Consider the following 19,445-nt stretch of genomic DNA (forward strand, 5'->3'; position numbering starts at 1 on the left):
CATAATGCTCTGCTCCTGGAAGTGATAATAGAAACAAACCCAATTCAGAGACCATACTAGTCCCAGCAACATCCCTTTTCTCCCATTGCAACCATAATAGAGGTGATGGTACAACCATTTCGTTGTTCTTCATCTCCTGCCCACCATAAGCCAAAGTGAAGGAGGATCTGTTCACAAGAATGGAGAGGCATGTACTATTTCCATTTTAGAAAAGGATCTCTGAGAGGAGCCGGTGAGATGGATTAGACAAAGAAAAACATCAGAGGACCAAACCCATGTGGCAGTATTTCTTTTGACACAATGAAATCCCACAAGGGATCAAACAACGCCCAGGGCTCGCAGCCCATGCTTCACTGAACCACATCTGAAACTATCAAAGTGAAAACAACTCCCAAAGACAGACAGATCTGGAGGCAGATACAAAAATGAGGAGATCACATAATGCATTCAGGATTTTTGATAAAGAAACAGGATCAGCAATTTGTCTGCACACACACTTGGTAAGGTGAAGTACCTGCTCATGCTGCTGGACTTGCCACAGACAAGCAGGGACACTGTCAGGGCAGAAAAGGGAAACCTCTTTCACTGGGCCCTTTTTTAAGGCCTGTAGTAGGTACAGAGCAGCAACAGGGCTCGTAGTGTGCAGCTTCCAAGCACAATGCAGCCTGATGTACAGAGAGACCACCATTTCCATTCTTAAAAAGGAACCAAGGAGAGGACACCTGTGTAAAGGCAAAGCTCTTCTCCCTGTCCTTTTCACATTCACACAGAAGCACACAAACATCAAGTCCCAGGTAATGCAAGCAGGACATTTTAATAGTAGCACCTCATCACAACTCCTTTTTCAGAGCCTGCTGTTGTATTTACACTTGCTCTCTCTCTTCTGTCTCCCAACCCACTTCTTCCCAGCAGGAGCAGTGATATGTGTCTAGTCTAAATTGGCAGCTTTTCCATTTCCATTTTGCTATTGCTTTAAAGGAATTGTTCAATTCTGCATAAAACATTCTTACCATTCCAGGTGATTTTCAACAAAGGCAGACATGGGGCTGATCTGTACAGTGTAAGTGTCGTTGGCGGAATACTCAAACAGCCCATAATAGGGATTGAAGAGCTCCTGAGACAGAAGGAAGAAGAATTCTCGGGAGGGGCCGCTGTAGTCCAACCTGGAAAGGAAAAGGTAAAATAGCTAAAATGAGGCTCATTCCCATTCAAGTGAATTCCCTGGGTTTTGCCAACACTGACTGCTGTCTAACACCTACCCCTGCACAGTCACTGTGTTTCTAACATGGTGTATCTCTCCTCTCAAAACTTGATTCTGAGCCCTGAACAGGTCACGATGCTGAAACTTCACCAGCATCTAGATTGATATGGGAGGGATCATAACTCAGGCACATCCCATAAGTAGTATCTTTTCCTTTGCTCCAAAGGCTTGGTAAATTGAGGTACAAAGCTCATCCTCGCCTTGGCTGGCTGGCTAGCAGAAGGCTCTCTTTGCAGTGAGTGGGTTTGAACTGCCTATGAACACCTGGGTTCACAGACCACAGCCCAGACTGAAGCAAAAACTGCTCTTACTCTCCTGCACTGAGATGTAACCAAAGACACAATCTAGCTCCAAGAATGCTTTCTTAGCTATAGGTATAACCTAAAGGTCAGTGCTGTATAAGACCAAGTCCCAACAGAACTCTCTCAGGACAGAGTGGTCATTCCTCAGTTGTTCCATCCAAACTCTTCTACTTTTCTGATCCTTTCAAATACATGTGGTATACCTTAAACTGTGCTTTGCTGTTGCACGATTTTGTTCTCTAGAGAGTCACCTTTTCTCCTTGCTTTTTTAAAATCAAGCTGTTCCCAATTATCTCAACTTGAGAAAGAACCCCAGAAAACCCGACACAAAACCAGCTTCATGAATACATTAAACCCAACTGTGATGGATTTATTAAAACCAGACCTAATAATGGTAGGTAGGTTTTCCATTCTAAAATAAACATACATGTAGCAGTATGAACAAATGATTTGTAGCCACATATCACATGTGCCAAAAGATTTTCGGAGGTGGGCACTCTTCCTTCTACTTAACAAATGTAAAGGAAGTGGAAAGCTCTGCAGCTGGATCAGACGCTCTGTATTACATTTGAAGTTATGGAAGCATAAGCACAAGGGGTTGAATGATTGACTTGTGAAACTACAAAGATGATACAGGGCAGGCTGGCCCATCCTCCTGTTACACCTCTGGAGGTTCAGTACTTTTCTCTTTGAGGAGCTTTAACTCTAGGATTGTCTGTTGAGACTAAAACTGCAACAGCAAAAGGGGACAGCAATAAGTCCACTAGCACTAACCAAGTAACAGGTTTGGTTCAATGGATACTAAAATCTGGGCTAAGCCTGATAATGGCTGGAGAACTACAAATAACATTTGTCTGTATTCAAAAACCTCCATGGAGAGACTAGGTATTGCATTGCTGGGAAACACATTAACTCATCATAAAGCCTTCTTAGTTCATTTTCAGTGTAACGTTAGCTTCGAAACAGGTGGGAAGCTGTGCCCATACAGCATCACCTCTTCTTTTCAATAGGGAACTGGTATCTTGGAGTCTATCCAGCAGAACCTATATTAGCATTAAAGAGCAGAAACCCTGGGGGAACGTATCTTCAGATGTAAACGAATCAGCAAAGAATTAATGAATTTGCAAATCAAATTGGTTTGTAATTTCTCCTGAGGATACTGTGCCACACACAGGATTAGAGATGTGGGGAAAACAACGTGTCTTTGGTCACTGTTAGCATGCTAGAACGCTATTCCAAAAATGCCAGCTGAGGTATGCTGCTTGTTTATGCTTTGCTTGCAAGCCAGAGGCAAAAAACCAGCTGTGAAAGACAACCTCTGTTAAATAATACTGAATCCAGGGAGTATAAAAGGTAAGAATTAAGGAAACCCCTGAAATCGTGCTGAGCGACTGAAACTGGCAACTTCTGTTTTCAATTGTTCCTAACATGTGCCCAGACCAACTCAGCTCAGCAAGAACTCTTCACTTGACATGCCACCTCAGAGCTGATAGTGCCAGCAATTGCTGGACAGACTGAGAGTTGCCCTAGAGCCTTGCTGTTCTGGTGCCTTTGGAACCAAAATCCTACCCATGGGGCTGTTTGAAAAAAGAACTTTATATGCAAAGCTACTGAAATATGATTTCATGCCTTTGTTCTATGGAACACTGGAAATATGCTCAGTGGTCTTTCCATTATAAAAGCATGTGGACTAATCCTCAATTACAATGCAGCTCTTTAGATGAGCCAGGGTGGCTCTGAAAGGTTCTGTTTAGATTTGGAAACAAAAGTTCAGGGGCTGGCTTTAATCATACAGGAGTGGCTCATGGATTTGTTAGGCTGGCAGAAAGTTTCCTGAGAGAAGGCCTTCTCAAGAGACTTCTATTACTTTCAGCTTCCAAATGGGTGAATTCAACTGTAAGCATTCACATGTCTTGCTTCAGCCAGAAACAAGAAGTCCACATATGGATAACAAATGATCATTAGATGGCATGCAAAGCAAAAAGTTTTGAAGGAAAAGCAGATCCATTTGGAGGAGTTAGAGTAACAAAGGGGATAAAGGTCTGCTCTCTAATTACAGTCCTGAGACTCACTCAGTGTGTAAACATGTGCCTGTAGTTCAGTTTTGCCTTCCAGGCAGTCAAAATACCTATTCCAACAAGATGACATGAGATTTAATCACATAAATTGTCACTTTGAGACACTTAGATGGAAGGTGCTATAAGAAAATGAAGCATTATTGCTATTGTTATTGTTAACAAATGTTTGAGCTTCAGATGAATCACTCGGAGGTAAAACAAAACCAAATAAACATTACATAACAAGAGAAGCTGAGCCTTAGTCAACTCTGTGTTTTGCAATATTAACAGCTAGTTCAAAACAGAGAGCATTTTGTAGTTCCCTACCCTTCCTCGCCAACAAACGTGACGTAGAGTTTGTTCCGCTGGAGCTCCTTGCGGGAATATGCCATTACCTGGTTGAAGGTGCCCTCCAGCAAGTGGTCACGCCGTATAATTAACCTGCAAAGGGAGGCAGAAATAGAGATCTAATGACTGAGTCTTGTGTGAGCCCGTGAGGCTGAAGGTAAGCAAGAGCTGGTAAAGACAGACATTCATTGTCAGAGAACTATTAAGTTGCACACGGCCATTGTGGGTTTTCAGAGAGTTGGTTCACCAGGGTTTCTATGTGCCTCAAAGGTGAGTTTCTTCACAATGCTGTGATTAGGTTCCAAGTGCTGCTCTACTGCTAAGACTCTCTGTAACACCCTCTATGTACAAATTTGTATGGTAGAGGGGATGTGACTTTCCCGTGTATACAAGGTCACAGCTTCCTGGGATTGGACCCAAACTCTTTCTGGATTTAATCCAGTGAAGGTCCATGGAATTACTGCTTCTGTATCAGGGTAAGCAAAGGGAGTATCAGCCTCTGTTTATACAACACACCTCTCACTCCCCTGCCAACCTCTAGAACAACTTCATGAATAGTACATTTAAACATCCGTGCAAGAAATCCTTCTTGTTCATACACATTCATGGACACTGTAAGACAGACCTTCCAAAATGTATTTCATGTGTGTCTCAGGCCCACTTAGCAGGACACCAAAACGGATAAGCAAAGGCTTGGACTCCCCAGCTCTGTAAGAGTATTTTGACGTTGACATTTGCCTGGAACACGTTGCCTGGCTTCATACGGGGTTTTTTTTCCCCACAACAGATGTGACTTGGTAGGGAGCCAACCTGATGCATAAATTCACCAGATGCCCAGGAAATACCTTTGAAACATACAGTCCTTTGGCCAAGTTGGGTAACTAGATTGAGCACAAGTAGGTATAGACTCACTAACAAGACCCACTAAGTCAACTATCAAGATGTCTGGAAAGCAAACTCCACAACCAAGTGACAAAGATCCCCAAAATGCATGAAGAGAGGCAAAAATCTCTCTAGTTCAAATCCAGGAGGGCTACCAACACAAAGAACTACTGACAGTTAAACCTGCATGTACAGGCTAACTTCTATAGGGCCATACTCTGGTCCTGAATTATACTGATATGTAGATCCAAAGGATTTGGAGTCACTTCATCATTACAATGATATAGCTGTTAATCTCTGGTGGGTGTTTGCCTGAATGGATGATTTTCCTGCTAGCAAATTACAGGTAGGAATACCAACACCCCTGTTACATAGGTAGGGAATGGGAGTGTAAAAGAATATGAATCTGTAAGAAATAAAACTTCCACACAAAAGCCACTTGAAGGTCACTCTTTTGCAGGATATACTAAGATTTTACCTTGCCCTGATGATGGTTCATGTACAAAACTCATTCTCTGGTGTTTCCCACTTCCTATCAGTGCGTTCAGTCATGGATAATGATAAAAGACAAAGCTACACTACGTCAGACTATTTGAGTGACTTGTCATAATACTCACTTAATTTTACCTGGACCTTGCCCATACCCTTTGGCTTCAAGTTTTCGATAGAAATTGCGCAGCTTGGCTTCAAAGTCCCTCCTGTATGGAGAAGGTGCTCTTGCACTTGCTCGCTGCAGACCTGGGAGGAAAATGATGCAGTGATTGCAATGACTTCCAGGGGCTGTATCTTCTTCACTAGAAGAATTGTTAAGCTCGCCTTGTGTGTGCCTTTGTGTTGCCAGCCTTTAACTGTGATTGATCTGAATGGGAATTCGAGGATCAGAAAGGCGTGAAGACGACTGACATGCAGGACCCCCACTCACAGGCATTGGTATTTAGCTTTTCTTTACCTATTGCACTTTTAAGAGATCTCTCTCCTCTACAGTGTATGGGAGATCGCCTTACTTGGCAGGATTAAACCTCTGGAGCTCAATGCAACACTTCTCAGTGGAGCCTAGCACCCTAGCCAAACCGGGAATCAGGTTTCCTTGTGTTAATCTGGCTGTATATGAAACACTTCCAGCTATCAACACAAACCCCCATTGTGGCATCAAGGAGGATTCCTGTCAGCAAGAAATGCTACATTTCCCTATTATGATTCACACATACAGCAGATTTCAAGCAATTTGGGACCTGCTTTGTTTTGAAGTCTGCATTTCCAAAGTAGCTGATTAATCCTTTTGTATAAGCAAGTGTCATGCCATAAAGAGTCAAAGAATGGATCCATGAAATCCCATTTCCCTATCTCATTACAGGAGACAATAAAAACAAGCCCTTTAATGAGAAATCTGGCAGAAAATTCTCCATAGGAAGGCCAAAAATCCCACCCATCACATTTATTGGGAGCACAAAGTATTGTGGCTGCCAAGAGGGAAGGACATTACTAATTGTCTCTTCTGGTAAAACAGAAAGGCGTATTTACATGCAGTGCAAAGAGAATCCCTTGGGACACTTCTTCTGTTAAGGCTTTTTTTCCCCCAGGACATCAGAGAATGGGTGTCCTCATGGGCTATGTAGCCAGTGGCAGAAATAAGCAAGCAGTGTGTTGTCAGAAATAAGTATCTGCCCTTCTTGTGTTTTCACAAGAACGTGTAAAAGACCAGTGTGGTGGTTTCAATATTCTCTAGGTCATGTTCTCACTAAATACTTAGATTTTTGTCTTGCAGGAGACTGTTTATGACCTGTCGCAATGTAGATGAGGGGAACTGTATTAACAATGGTGTTAAAATTCAATAATGAAAACAGGATGTTCTGATAAAACCCTGTCCTCCTATAGACAAGGGTTCAGCATTTAACCTTCACATCGAAAAACCTTCCAATTTTCCACAGCCACCTCTGAGAGCTGAATGTCTCTTGTCCATTAATTTTGTTTGAAACCAGGTATTTTAAACGCATGTTTAAAAAGCTCAGCCAAAACTGGATTTCTTCAGATCACATTTCTGTCGACTCTCTCCAAATGGCCACTGGACACAGCCATGCAGTGAGACTGCGGCGGGGGTTGTGTATCTTGGCAGAAGGGAGACATCAGCTCCTCAGATTTCTATAGCATAAACAATAACTACAGAGACATACCACAGCTGGAAATAACCTTCTCAGACAGCATGTCTTTCTGGAAAGTATGCTTCCCGACAAACCTAAGTTAATGGGCTCAACACAGGAGGTCACACTAGATGATCAAGATGATCACCTCAGGTCTTAAAATAGATGAGTCTTGGGAAGAAGAGAAGCGTCTGGAACACCAAACGGAGGAGACAGAACTTTCCTGGAGTCCTGAAAGTATTGTAATACACCTTCGGTTTGGAAGCTGCTCTTTGCTCCTGTCACATAATATGAATATGCTTCCTTGTCAGTGAGTTCTGTTTGGAGTGTACCATTCTTTTCTCCTAATCTTTTCCAACTAGACAAAAAGCAGGAAAATACCTTCTTCCATATGGGCAATCTCTGAGCTCTGTGTTTCAGCTACTGTTAATGTTTCAACAGATACGTAACAGCAATGATAACGGATCCAGCAACATAGCAGCTGGGCTCAGATTTGGAGCGGGCACTGGAATTAAGAGGCTGACAGATGCCCCTGTGTATTTATCAGGAGAAATACCACAAATGCAAGATTTTGTATTATTTTCCCCATTCCCTTACCTGGAGAATTTTGGGGTGATGAGCAGGGTGAGCAGCGAGGAGAGAAACTGTAACCAGGGTGGAAGGCAGCCTGCAGTGGTATGTAGGACATAATGTCCTCTTCAAAAAGACTGCATGGAAAAAGAAACAGGAAGAGATTTGGTTCACGTTCATCCCATGAACTCTGGGTGCATCTCTGAACTCATGGATTCATAAAATCCACAGGTTTCCCAAATCAGGTGTGGTCACCAGCAACAAAGAACAAAATGAATTTTATTATATGTTTCATGCTAACACAGTGGCTTAATCTGCATCTGAGGCTATATAGTAAACAGGGACAACTTCAACATGTTAGCAGTGAGAAGCAAAGATACACATAGCTCAGCTTTTTGACCAGTTGGATTAAGATGACTGGCATCAGCTGTAAACTTCTTTCATTAGGCAGTGCTGCAGAGCATACCAAAACCACCTGGGTAATGCAACGTTTTCCATTTAAGACCAAGACAATAAAATAAGTCCTTATCTGTGCTGAACAAAAGTAGCTAGGACTTAAAGACCAAGCTCCCTGGTTCCCATAAAAACTGAAGCCTTATCGACATTACCCAAACAGTGCTCACTGCACTGTGCATCAAGGTTTCATTAGTGTGCCATGGCCCTGCGTGTGCAGGCAGAACTGCCGTAGTAAAACTAGTGATTTCACAAGCAGTAACATTATTTACTTGTACTAAGACAAATTATTTTCCTCTTTTTATGGAAAAAACAAACAAACAAGAGTTTTTTCCATAAAAAGAAAACATTTTGATCTGATTCTTTTTATCTGCTACTTGATGGTAACAGCTGTATTGATTGAGCTGGCTGGGGATGAAGCTTACTGCACTGATGGAGGCTGCGTTACAAGAGTAAGAGTTAACAGATTGGGTGATTTTGGGTGACTATTGGTAACAATGAATCCTGTTCTAATTACAAATGACCTGGAAGATTTAATAAGTCTTTTCAATTGTGAGAAAGAGCCAGCCAGCTTCTCTGGTATTGTAAGTAATGACATGATCAAACTGCTTGATCAAATTTTGCTCCAACTGCTTACATTGCTTACCTCAGCAGAATTACTAAATCTGCATCACAGGACAACTTTTCAAGCCCATGTGTACCCTCTGTCCGAATGTAATGGATCTTCTCCCTGAAACAAAAATAACAGTACTGAGAAGAGAGAAAAACCAAAGAAGAGATGATGCCAGTATCAAGCCATGAACTAAGCATAGACTTATTCCCTGGTATTTTGCCAGTTCCTGTTTCTCTCTTTACAAAAATGGCAAACATCTTACCTGCCTGATTCATTTTCTAATCTGATGAACATACTTGCAAAAAAATAATCTATTTATATCACTCATATTTTATACCATATTTTAGAAAACACAATGATCCTTAGTCCTCCAAGCTCAGGTGCAGTGGTCACTGACAGGCTTTTTTTGTTTAAGGCTACAACTAATACACCACCTTTCATCAGCAGAATTTGACATGATACCACTTCCTTTACCTCTGTCAGGCCTATCTGGAAAATAACACTAACACATTTATTACTTACTTGATAGTAATAGATCACACAGAGGTTACCCAGTACGTGTGTAAAATCATACATTTTGTTGCTTAAATGACTGCTAAGGAGGAATGGGAAACACAGGATAGAATCCTATAAGCAGATCAGGACCCTGGAAGATAGAGATCTACACTCCATCCTGTCAGTGTGTTTCTTAAGCACTGCAAGAGTATTTATTCTAGTATCAACTATTATAGTATCAAGAGTATTTATTCTAGTATCCAATCAAAGGATTCTATCTCAAGTCAAGGATGTGCTTTAGCACCTTGCTGGGTAGGACTGCAATGTTTTGCAGAATCAAGCTCTGCAAAAGACAGACATTTGTCTCCTAGGAGTTTGCTTAATACCTGCTGTATGAGCATTAGATGGTGGCTTGGGATCGCTCCTGACCTAAGGCATAATCAAAGCAATGACCTGGAGGCAAAGGGCTCAATATCCTGTTACAAATCTCATTATGCTCTGGCTAAGCTGTCTAGTCCCTATCACTAGTCAATTTTGTTCTCTGTTCAAAAGGAGATAAAAGCATTATCTGTTCTCTGAGAAATAAGAATTCAAATTACAGCTGAGGAAAAAAAAAATAATGTGGAATAATTTGATGGTGAAGATAAAAAATTCTCAGTTACCTCTTGAGTACTGGGAGCATTTTTCATTCTGTCTCCCTCATATTATTTGAATGTATTAATTCCTCCAGGAAGGAAGTCTAATCCTTACATCCAAAGAACTCTTTGTCTGGCCCTCACAGGTAAACAGTGAGTCAGGAAGGCTATCAGCAGAAATTGCACTGCAGGAACTCGAAGGTCCTTCCTTTGCTCTCCCTTCCCTCCTTCACCAGTCCTGCAGCTACACTTTTTACTGCAAAACACAGACTAAACTCTTGGTCAAACTGGCATTGCTAAGACCAACTGACACCAGCTTAGCTTCTTGGCCAAAACAATTAATTTAACCTTTGGAATCAGAATGAGTTTAAATTGTACTGACTTTTGGTTCTGTTTTTACTTTCCTTTTAAACCTAATAGGAAAGGAATATGCATAAGAAAAAGAAAAATACAATTTAATTACTTTGGAAAGGAGCACCATTAAGTCATAAGTGAGAAAGATTAAAGGCAGGAGTACAACTATCTCATAATGTTCCTATTTCTTTATAAAATCTAGGGTGACAACATCCGTGGCTGGGTGTAAATCCAACCATGAGGTAAAATTCTGGTTCTGCTGAAGTTACTGGGGTTTTGCTGCTGACTTCCATTCAAATGCAATTTCAACCCTATCTTCTGAAAAGTGAAGTGATAATTGGAGGTGAAGACAGAGTTTCTGCTATTCTGTAACACTTAGAATGGAAATAAGATTATGTCACTGTTTGCCCATGGTTATTTTGACTCTTCTTACTTCTTGGGTGCCTGTGGAAAATAACTGCATTAACTACATAGATTCTGGTGGTCCGCACCTACTTGTTAATGATGACAGGTCCATATGAGCCCAAAGTTCATGTTCTGTACTACAGCTACTACAGTTTGGTTTTCCCCACTACTGGAAGTCCTTCCTGGAACTTGGTTTCAACAGTCTGGAAAAACATGGTACCTGAGTGCATGGTTTCTGGCCAAGCTGGGCTGACGCTCCTGCAGCATCTCAAAAATGTTGGGTTGGCGTAGAAATGCAACAATCTTGTCGTTGTAAGCTGGAAAAGGGGGAAAAAATACAGAGGCTTTATTTACTGGGGAGTAACCAGGTAAATAAAGCCAGGCCCATAGAGGGCCTGGTCACGTCACTGTGACTGTGCAGGGGCGCACTGACTGCACTGCTGGTGAGGCACAGGGCAACATGAAGCAGTGCATGTGGTTGATGAGATGTTCTAAAAAGCATCTTTGTGAGCACTGCTTTGATAAGAAAAAAGAAACTTGGCTTACCCAGAGGTAATGTCTCGTGATGGTGCTGGTTTCGAATAGCTGTTACGAGACTATTGCCTGGTCTGGCCAACAGAGTAACTCCTCTGTTCCGAGAGACTTCAGAGGCCTACAGCATCAGAGGAAAGGGAAAGAATGATCAGAACTGACTGTTGGTAGCGCATCGGTCCATAAAAACATTTTTCATCTTTACATCTGTGACCTTCAGAATGGTCTGTGATGCTGAGTGACTGAAGGACAGACAGACCGTACAAAAACTACAGCTTTATACTTCAACTTAAAAGAGGCAGGTAATTCTGTGCTTCCAAATGGAGGGACACCATTATCTGCAGCTATCACACCTCTTTGATGCTGCAGTGAAGGCACCAGAATACAGAATCAAATGGCAGTTCCTAAAGGCACTGCAGTGGTGGAGTGCAACGAAACCAAAATCTCTGTAATACCATAGTCTCTTGTTCTAGCATGACTGCATTTCTTCAAGGTTTTTACAACAATGTTAATTTGAAAAAAAGAAAAAAAACCACCACACTGCAACATGTTGAAGGGGAATTTAATATTGGAAGTAACATAAGGAAGGTATAGCTATGTAGATCACAGGACAGAAAAGAGCTATATCATCGCAAAAAGGGGTTGCCTAACTTGCATAACCAGAAAGAGAAGTTGAATTGTATGCACTGAAAAAGGAACATAATCTGAAGAGCTGATAAAAAGAGTAGTAAGAAGGCAATTTATCTCTACTACTTAACTAAGGCACTTAAAGAGTGCCACTAAACACGGCATCCGCTGAAGGGAATCATGTCAGGAAGACAGATACATTAAAAGGTGGGAAAACACTTAGGTATGAGGATATAAAAAGCCATACAATGAGGTCTGTCAATCTGTCTTCAGTAAGTCATTACTTGCTGGGTAACTCCGCGGGGGTTTGTGCAAGCTGAGAGGAACCCACCTCTCTTTCATTTGTTTTCCTCCAGAATATGGCCAAGGGAAGGCCAACAGAGGAGCAGTGCTACAAAATCAGTGCGAGGACACTCTGTATCAGGACAAGATGTGTTACGAATTCCAACTGCCATTCTATTGGGCTAATAGCTGCTCCTTTCTCACTGCACAAATTGTAGCACTTGGCAACTGCTTCGGGAAGAAATTGCCCCTACTCCAATATTTTAAATGCTTAGCTCTGCATCCAAGCAAATGGTGCCAACCCATTTGAAGTAGTACGGCCAAATGCCAGGTCTTCCAACTGGATATAAATGAAAGCCGAGAAGCTAAATGTGACTGGCAAGTTGCCTTTAGAGCACATAAAGCATAGAATGTTTATATGTAACAAGATACCAGTCATTGCACTTGACACATGCCAATCCACAGGTTAAAAATTTAAAAATCTTAATGGTTCTAATTAAACATACTGTAACTGAAAACACAAAACTGCTGTGAAAGCGCATGGTGAATGCTTCACTCCATCGTTCAGTTATGATTTCACCTGCACCCGTTTTATACTGGTATACTTCTGCTGACTGCAATAGAGCTATCCCAGTGTCAGAGAGAACAGACCACAGTATTTAACGGACTGATGTGCTAACCTTGATCCAACTGTTCTCACCTTTAAACGCAGGAAGAACTTTCAAGCAGGCCATACACAATTCACTAAGTGCCTCTGTGCTGTGCTGCATCTTCTTCGTCTCCTTCACACACCCCCATGGGCCAACTGCACTGCAAGTCTAGCTTAGTTTTAAGCAGCTTTCGCCCTGTGGCCCAGGCATCCTTCTGAAAGGAGAAGTGCCTAGAACCCATGACAAAGAGCCTTCACTTCCTGCTTCCCTTCTTCCCAATCTTGGTTTAATAGATAAAGTCATCTAGATTGTAGGAATCCAGTTTTGTATGCACCTTACCATAATAAATTGCACACTCTGTGGTGCTGTCCTTCTCTTTGTCACCAGCATTAGGCATTGCTAATGCTGGGTTTGCATCATGCTCTTTACACACTTACACCTCTAAACACTTTTTCTCTGGCAACACAAAAGGAAAATTCCCAGCTGCCCAATTAACTTCCATTTTGCTAACACTCCTCTTTCCCACCTTTAGCTAACACAGAACAATTAACTGATTGCTGCAATTCAGTGTTTAATCACAAGTGCCTTGTTTACTTTGACTTTCTAATCATATAATTTCATTTATATTAGCACATTATTGTGTAATTAAAAAAAGCAGAGTGACCCCTCTAATGATTTAGTGACCTGGTTCATCTAGCACAGGGTAATCTGACAGGTTTATGGCAGGCTTAACAGCTTTGCAACTGATACTGGGATGTTGCAACCAGAGTGGAAAGCCCAAACTATCACAGGAACCTTTCAGTGATATAATACCTTTCCTGGGTTTTATATCGCTGCTGGATTTGAGAGGCTCCTGCCTGTTTGAATTCTGCTACTTGCCTGTTGTGGTTTGGGTCAGTAAGGAGATTTATATACTGCTATATTCCAGTACCTCCTCTACTTTTCTTGCTAACCAGAAACTCTTGCCTCTCCATTATGGATGCCTGCTTCTTTCTCCTTTTTGTCTTTAAAATCCCTACCCTGTAATCATACATGTCGATTTCCATTGCAGACCGAAAGTCTCTTACAGAGAATGGAAAATCCTTCTGACCTGTTCCGTTTATAGCAGTGACAGAAGGAAACAAAGTACTTGGTGACCTACCTTCTTCTAGTTACTGGTGGCCTGTACAGCTCCCTTAACTTTGCTTTCAAAAGTCAGGTAACCAAGAGAAGCATCAATCACGTTTTTCTGGTAAAAGATTGATACCTTAAAGAAGTGCTTACAAAAGAATCTGTAGCATGTTTATGAAGTACATGTATATAATACCATTAATATCAAGAATCTACTCAGGTGGATATCCAAAGTTTTTAGAGAGGTCTTTCATTTAGGAGAATACTTCAACAGAAACAAACAACAGATTATTATTATTACAGGTTTATGAAATGGATGCTTTCTTTTTTGGAAGACAGAAATACTATTATATGCACAGTTATTTAAAAACACAGCTCACCACGTAGAGATTAAGAGAAAAAGGGCAGGTTTCATCTTCACTTAGCCTGGTAATGGGGTAAGCCTTGAATAAAAGTACTCGGAAGCAACAGCCAGCCTTCTACAGCAGCTATGCAATAGCTTTTTCTATTCTCTGCTGACGATGAATTTTAGATGTCATAAAGCAAAGGAAACTGCCATATTTGAGAAAGCATCTTTTTATGTTCCAGTTTCATGAGGGAGTTTAAAAAGTATATCTGAAACACTAAAAATCAATTCTTTATTAGTATTGCAAGGTTTTCTCTTCAGCACCATGGATTATTAGGCAGAAATCAAGGCCACATTTGGATAAGCCAAAAGGATTTAGAAGATAGACGGAAGGGAGAGCAGGAGGTCACTGCTTTTACACCAGCACCACAGCCAATTCACTGCACTGCCCTGGACTGGGAGCTTTGAAACATGTTGGTGACTAAGATAAAACTGGCTTTTGCATGATGTTTTGGCCTGAAAATATGAAGAAATGGAGACCCAACGCCCATGAAATCGTTAGCTCCTAAGGTTAAGTCACTGAATTTCAACCCTGCCTTATTTTGATTGAATTCGTTTGGCTTTTACTGCCAAAACTTGGTTCTTGCAGTGCCTGTCCTCTCCCAGATCAAACAGGTCTTTCTATCAATTTTCTAAGAATTCCAGACATTACATTTGCTTTTTCGTCCACTGTCGAGTACGAAGATCACAACCTCTTAAAACCGTCACCAGCGTGTGAAGCTGGATATTTCTTTTTTCCCCACTTTGGGTGCATCTGCTCTTTCCTCAGCTGATCAATCAGTGTCACAAAGTCCCTGGGAAGTCCACATGACACTGGCAACTCGTACTGGCACTTGGGCAGGATGTCAGGTGTGAGTACCAAGGCAGGGAGTAGAGTTTTTCCTCTCATTACCCTGGCTCTCTTCTCTATCTTTTCTGGCACTCACAGGCTATCCTGACTGGAACTGCACTGTTCTGCTCTCCTTCAGGCTCGACTGATATCTGTACATAATGTTCAAAGCTGGTGGTTGTCTTTCTTGGTCCTTCTTGCTGTCCTGGTGATGGATTCCAGAGACCACACCACCTGCTCAGCAAAGAAACCAGCTGGACTGCAGACAGCTGACACATGGTCAGGACAAAGCCCCAAGTGTGTCCCCACAAACATGATTTATATAGGATAAAAGCACATCCAAATAGACTTGGAAGAAACATCATGGAACATGCGGCTCTTAATAAATGGGCTGAGTTGCAAAGGGTTGAATCTTCACCTTGAAAATGGTGGGCTTTTAGGCACCAATCCAAAGTCCTTGTAAAACAATGGGAGTCCTTCCAGTGCAGGAGCAGATACTTTCAGAGTGGAAGCTATTGACTATGACAAGGGATCTGAGCCACCAAGACTGTGAGATGAAGGCACCAGCACTGATGGCTCCCGAGACAGAAATCTGTTTCATTAGCTGATCATGCCAAATCAGTGGCTTCAATTAACAGTTTACAATTTCCCCAGAGAATCATTAGTCAAAACTATTCAATGCTTTTCACTCCCTCCCCTGTACTTAACATCTTGGGTTTACTGCAAATTGTTCTCTGCCAGCCCTGACAGCACTTGCAAAACCAAGTGTATGTTTCGGCCTAGGTAACCTGAGTTGCTCAGTGGTGTCTGCCCCTGACATGGTGAAATTGTAAGCAAGCCCCAGGTAAACATGGGCCCAAATACGAATCAACATGCAGGTGACATTCACATTCATGTCTATAATTCAGTCACAACAGCAATACTAAATTGCAGGCTGTTGGCAGAGGGAAGTTGGTGAGAAGATGTGATTGAAACAGATCCGTTGATACACTTCTGTCTTCAGAAAATACGTTGCTGTGTTCACAGCAAGATGAGGAAAATCTACCCAAGCTACTCACGCCTGCTTTGCCTTTGGTTCTGACCTCCTGATCTCAACCCCCTTTGGCAGTGGGAGGTGTTCAGGCTGGCCCTGCTGCAGTAAATCTTAACGTTAATTTCACAAGCATTTCCCCAGATGTTTTTCTGGAAGAGGAAGATCCTTAATCTTTACTGCTGTTCAGCTTCAATCTTTACAGATCTTCAACTGTATGGATTTGCTACATGAAGAATCTGACTGCTGGTACTTTTTCCTTCTTAAATCCACAATACAAACCCAGTATTTACGCTTCTATCAATCCTGCCCATGGCTCTTAGTGATACAAATCACCCCCATGAAACACAGGAAAGATGTTTAATGTGGTTGAAAGCTAGGGAAGCAAACATCAACACACATTACTACACTACTGCTAGGGATATCTTTTCAGAGCACAGTGTCACAGTGGGGAATGAAGAAACATCTGAAGCTGCTGAAGTAGCAGGCCATAAAAACAATGAATGACTTCACTAAAGCAAGACTGGGATGTCAAATGCAGATTCTTCTTTTAAAATCTATTTTGTCATTCTTTCACTTCTGTTATTTAGTTTTACTTGTTTCTTATTTTATCCTGAAAATAGTCAAAATATGAACCGGCATTACCAGCAAGCTCTGAGATAAACCCTTCAGAAAGAAGAAAATCCCTTACTTCCATTGGAAGATAAAAATCCACAGGACATTCTGTTTAAATGCATTTCAAAGATAACGAGTGCCTTTAATTCTACAGATGATTGCTCTCAAAAGTAACTGTCTTGACACCAGCACAGTTACCTCTCCAGCGCTGTAGCTACGAAGTCGCTGAAGATGCTGCCTGTGAGTCAGGTGATTGGGGAGACGGCCATTCTGCAGCGGGATCCTGGGATCTATGAAGGTGGTAGCACGGCTGTTGTGGTCAACGAAGAAAGACTGAAACACACAGGAATGATGGTTTCTTGTAAGGCGATTGCCAGCACTGTGATGAGATTGTAGGATCATAAAGTGAAAACCACTGGCAATTGTGTGTCACAAATAGCCTGCTTAGGTACAGCCCATGGAAGACATCTGCAAATGACAGGACATTCTTAGTCGAAGCTAGAATAGCTCTTGGCAAATACCTGACGCTACACAGGTCAAAATCATGTGTAATGGCTATGAAGTAAACAAGAGAGAAGAGAATAAAATTACTGGGGAATGCTGCTTCAGCCTGTTTAGCGGTTCCAAAAGTCACTTAGCAAAGCTTCACTGGAGGCAGAGACCCTAAGCCAAATTTTGCAGCCATGACAGATCTAAACTCTGGCTTAAACTATTTTTATTAGTCCAACGCTGGACACACAAAAAATTCCACAGAAAGCTAGAGGGTCACCACTATGCTTCAAACCATCTGTTCTTGAAGCTTGTTTCTGCTTTTAAGATAACTGTGCTTGCTGCTTGTGTTCTTTAAAGCAAACCTTCACCAATTTTGAGTCAAGAAGGAAGGAACCTTTGGCAATCATGTAGCCTGATGTGCTGTGTTAAACAAGCAATCCGTTTTGTTGGCACTCTTACCTTGCCCTGCTGGTCAGTTTTTATCTCCCAGCCACGAGGAAGCTCTAGTCGGGTATCAGCAAACATGTTGATAAAATTTACTAGGTCTCTGTTGTGCTGATAGCGCTCAAAATTGCGAGCATCTCTGCGGATCTTCAGAATCATATGCTTCAAGCATGTACTGTTAGTGAAGACTCGATAGGCACTCTAGGAGATGGAAAACAGAAGTGAGGAAAACTGGTTCTGATGTCAAAACAACCTATTTGGTTATTTCATGGGACATATGCCCAAAGAACTGAAACTAACCCTGTGAGAGTCAAGACTAATTTCCATCTCTTTGTTTTGATTTGAATGACTACTTTACATGAAAACCTGGAATTCAGAAATGCAATCTGGGAAGTAAAATATCCCACGTTATGCACAGTTAGCTTGTGCACAAACTGCCTTTCTAATGCACTCCAAACAGACAGTCAGCTAAAACACCACACACTCAACATGAATGTGGTTGTGCCTATTTCAGTGCTTTCACTGGTCAATTCAACTGTGACTGGATGATGCCAGAAAGATGCAAAGATAGTTACGAACGTGTATTTATGTTATAATTCAAATCAAGATGCAAGATTCATGAACTTAAAAGGGCTACAGTGCAGATGTCTACATCTAAGCTTGCCACTTTATTTATGGTCACTTTATAGCCACAGGACAGAAACAGACACTTTCAATTGTCTATTTTTGGAAGATATGAATCGTTTCCTGTATTTGTTTCTGCAGTGACCAGAAAGCATGTCAGATAGAGATGTTTTCATGAATGCCACCCCTCAGGCAGCTCGTTGTATCTCACAATGGTCATTAAATACACCTCTTAGAGGAACACGCCCTGGTGCAGTTCTAAGTGCGTTAGTGCTGATCTGGTTGCAGAATAAGGACCTAAGTGAATTGTATTTGTTGCCACAGTGTATTCAATAAACCACAAACCCCACTTTTTCTCATCCACAGGCTACTCTTGGGATCTTTTACTTAAGGGGAAAAGCTCCTCAAGACAGGGTAGGAAAGTTTACAAAAGCTTAACCCTAGAGAGAAAATGAGTGCATTGGTTCTGCTGGTCAGCCCAAAGGCTTTAATTACTCACTAGAGTAATAAAGGATCACTGGAGGACTTGTGCCTCCAGTGAAGTGAGCCCCAGTGTGCACACCTGTAATCTGCCCAGAGAATCTGACCCAACAGCTTTGAATTCTCAATTTCCCAGTTCTTTTAATGGATCTTAACCACTATAATACACTAAACGTCTGCAAATACTATCTTTATTATATAAGGATTTATCGGGGTGGTAGTGCTGAGAGGAGAATAATCCCTGCAGCACAGGGTCCCTAATTATGTCAAGGGTTGGTAAATGTTATGAAATCACAGAGATATAATCTCTGCTCTGGTTATAACCTGGGAAAGCTTCATGGTCACAAATGGGTAAGATCCCAGCCTACTCTGCGACAGAAGCTGTATTTTGATCTCATGTGTGATCAATGACTGTCTGAGCATCTCTCAGCTGCACTAAGGGAAACAAAAAACGTAATGTAGTTTTATCCCTCCATGGAAATAAAATATCTGAAAAATTAGAGCCTTTCCCTTTTAGTTCTAACTGCGGGATAATATTTTCCAATCCCCACTTCATTGGTATAATTAATAGCTTGAAATTTTAATAGGGGCTTGTGGTTAAAATATTACAACCCTGTTAAGCCAAAAGTTACGTGGGCCATTATTTCTGTATAAGTGGAATCTGTATGACCACTTGACAGATGTTTCAATAGATCATTCTGGCTCTCATAGCAGAGACAACTTTATAAGCTCAAACTGAAGGCCTCTCCTAGTTTTTTTATTTCAGTGAGAAATAAAACTGGGAATTCAGTCTCCTGTGAGCTGTTCCCTAC

The 19,445-nt window shown here is 41.6% G+C and overlaps 1 protein-coding gene across 1 annotated transcript in view; it reads right to left on the reverse strand.

Annotated features, from left to right (window-relative positions):
• Positions 1-19,445, reverse strand: part of HECW1 (HECT, C2 and WW domain containing E3 ubiquitin protein ligase 1) — a 164,978-nt gene that overhangs the window by 31,521 nt on the left and 114,012 nt on the right. The window contains exons 13-21 of the mRNA XM_010015131.1: positions 17,545-17,730; positions 16,792-16,926; positions 11,060-11,165; positions 10,734-10,830; positions 8,658-8,741; positions 7,586-7,695; positions 5,468-5,588; positions 3,948-4,061; positions 1,011-1,163 (exon numbers count right to left, since the gene is read on the reverse strand). Coding sequence (XP_010013433.1) covers positions 1,011-1,163; positions 3,948-4,061; positions 5,468-5,588; positions 7,586-7,695; positions 8,658-8,741; positions 10,734-10,830; positions 11,060-11,165; positions 16,792-16,926; positions 17,545-17,730 — 1,106 coding nt within the window. The remainder of the gene's footprint in view (positions 1-1,010; positions 1,164-3,947; positions 4,062-5,467; positions 5,589-7,585; positions 7,696-8,657; positions 8,742-10,733; positions 10,831-11,059; positions 11,166-16,791; positions 16,927-17,544; positions 17,731-19,445) is intronic.

The sequence above is a fragment of the Nestor notabilis genome, unplaced genomic scaffold (assembly GCF_000696875.1).
Source record: "Nestor notabilis isolate BGI_N333 unplaced genomic scaffold, ASM69687v1 scaffold6995, whole genome shotgun sequence".
NCBI lineage: Eukaryota > Metazoa > Chordata > Aves > Psittaciformes > Psittacidae > Nestor > Nestor notabilis.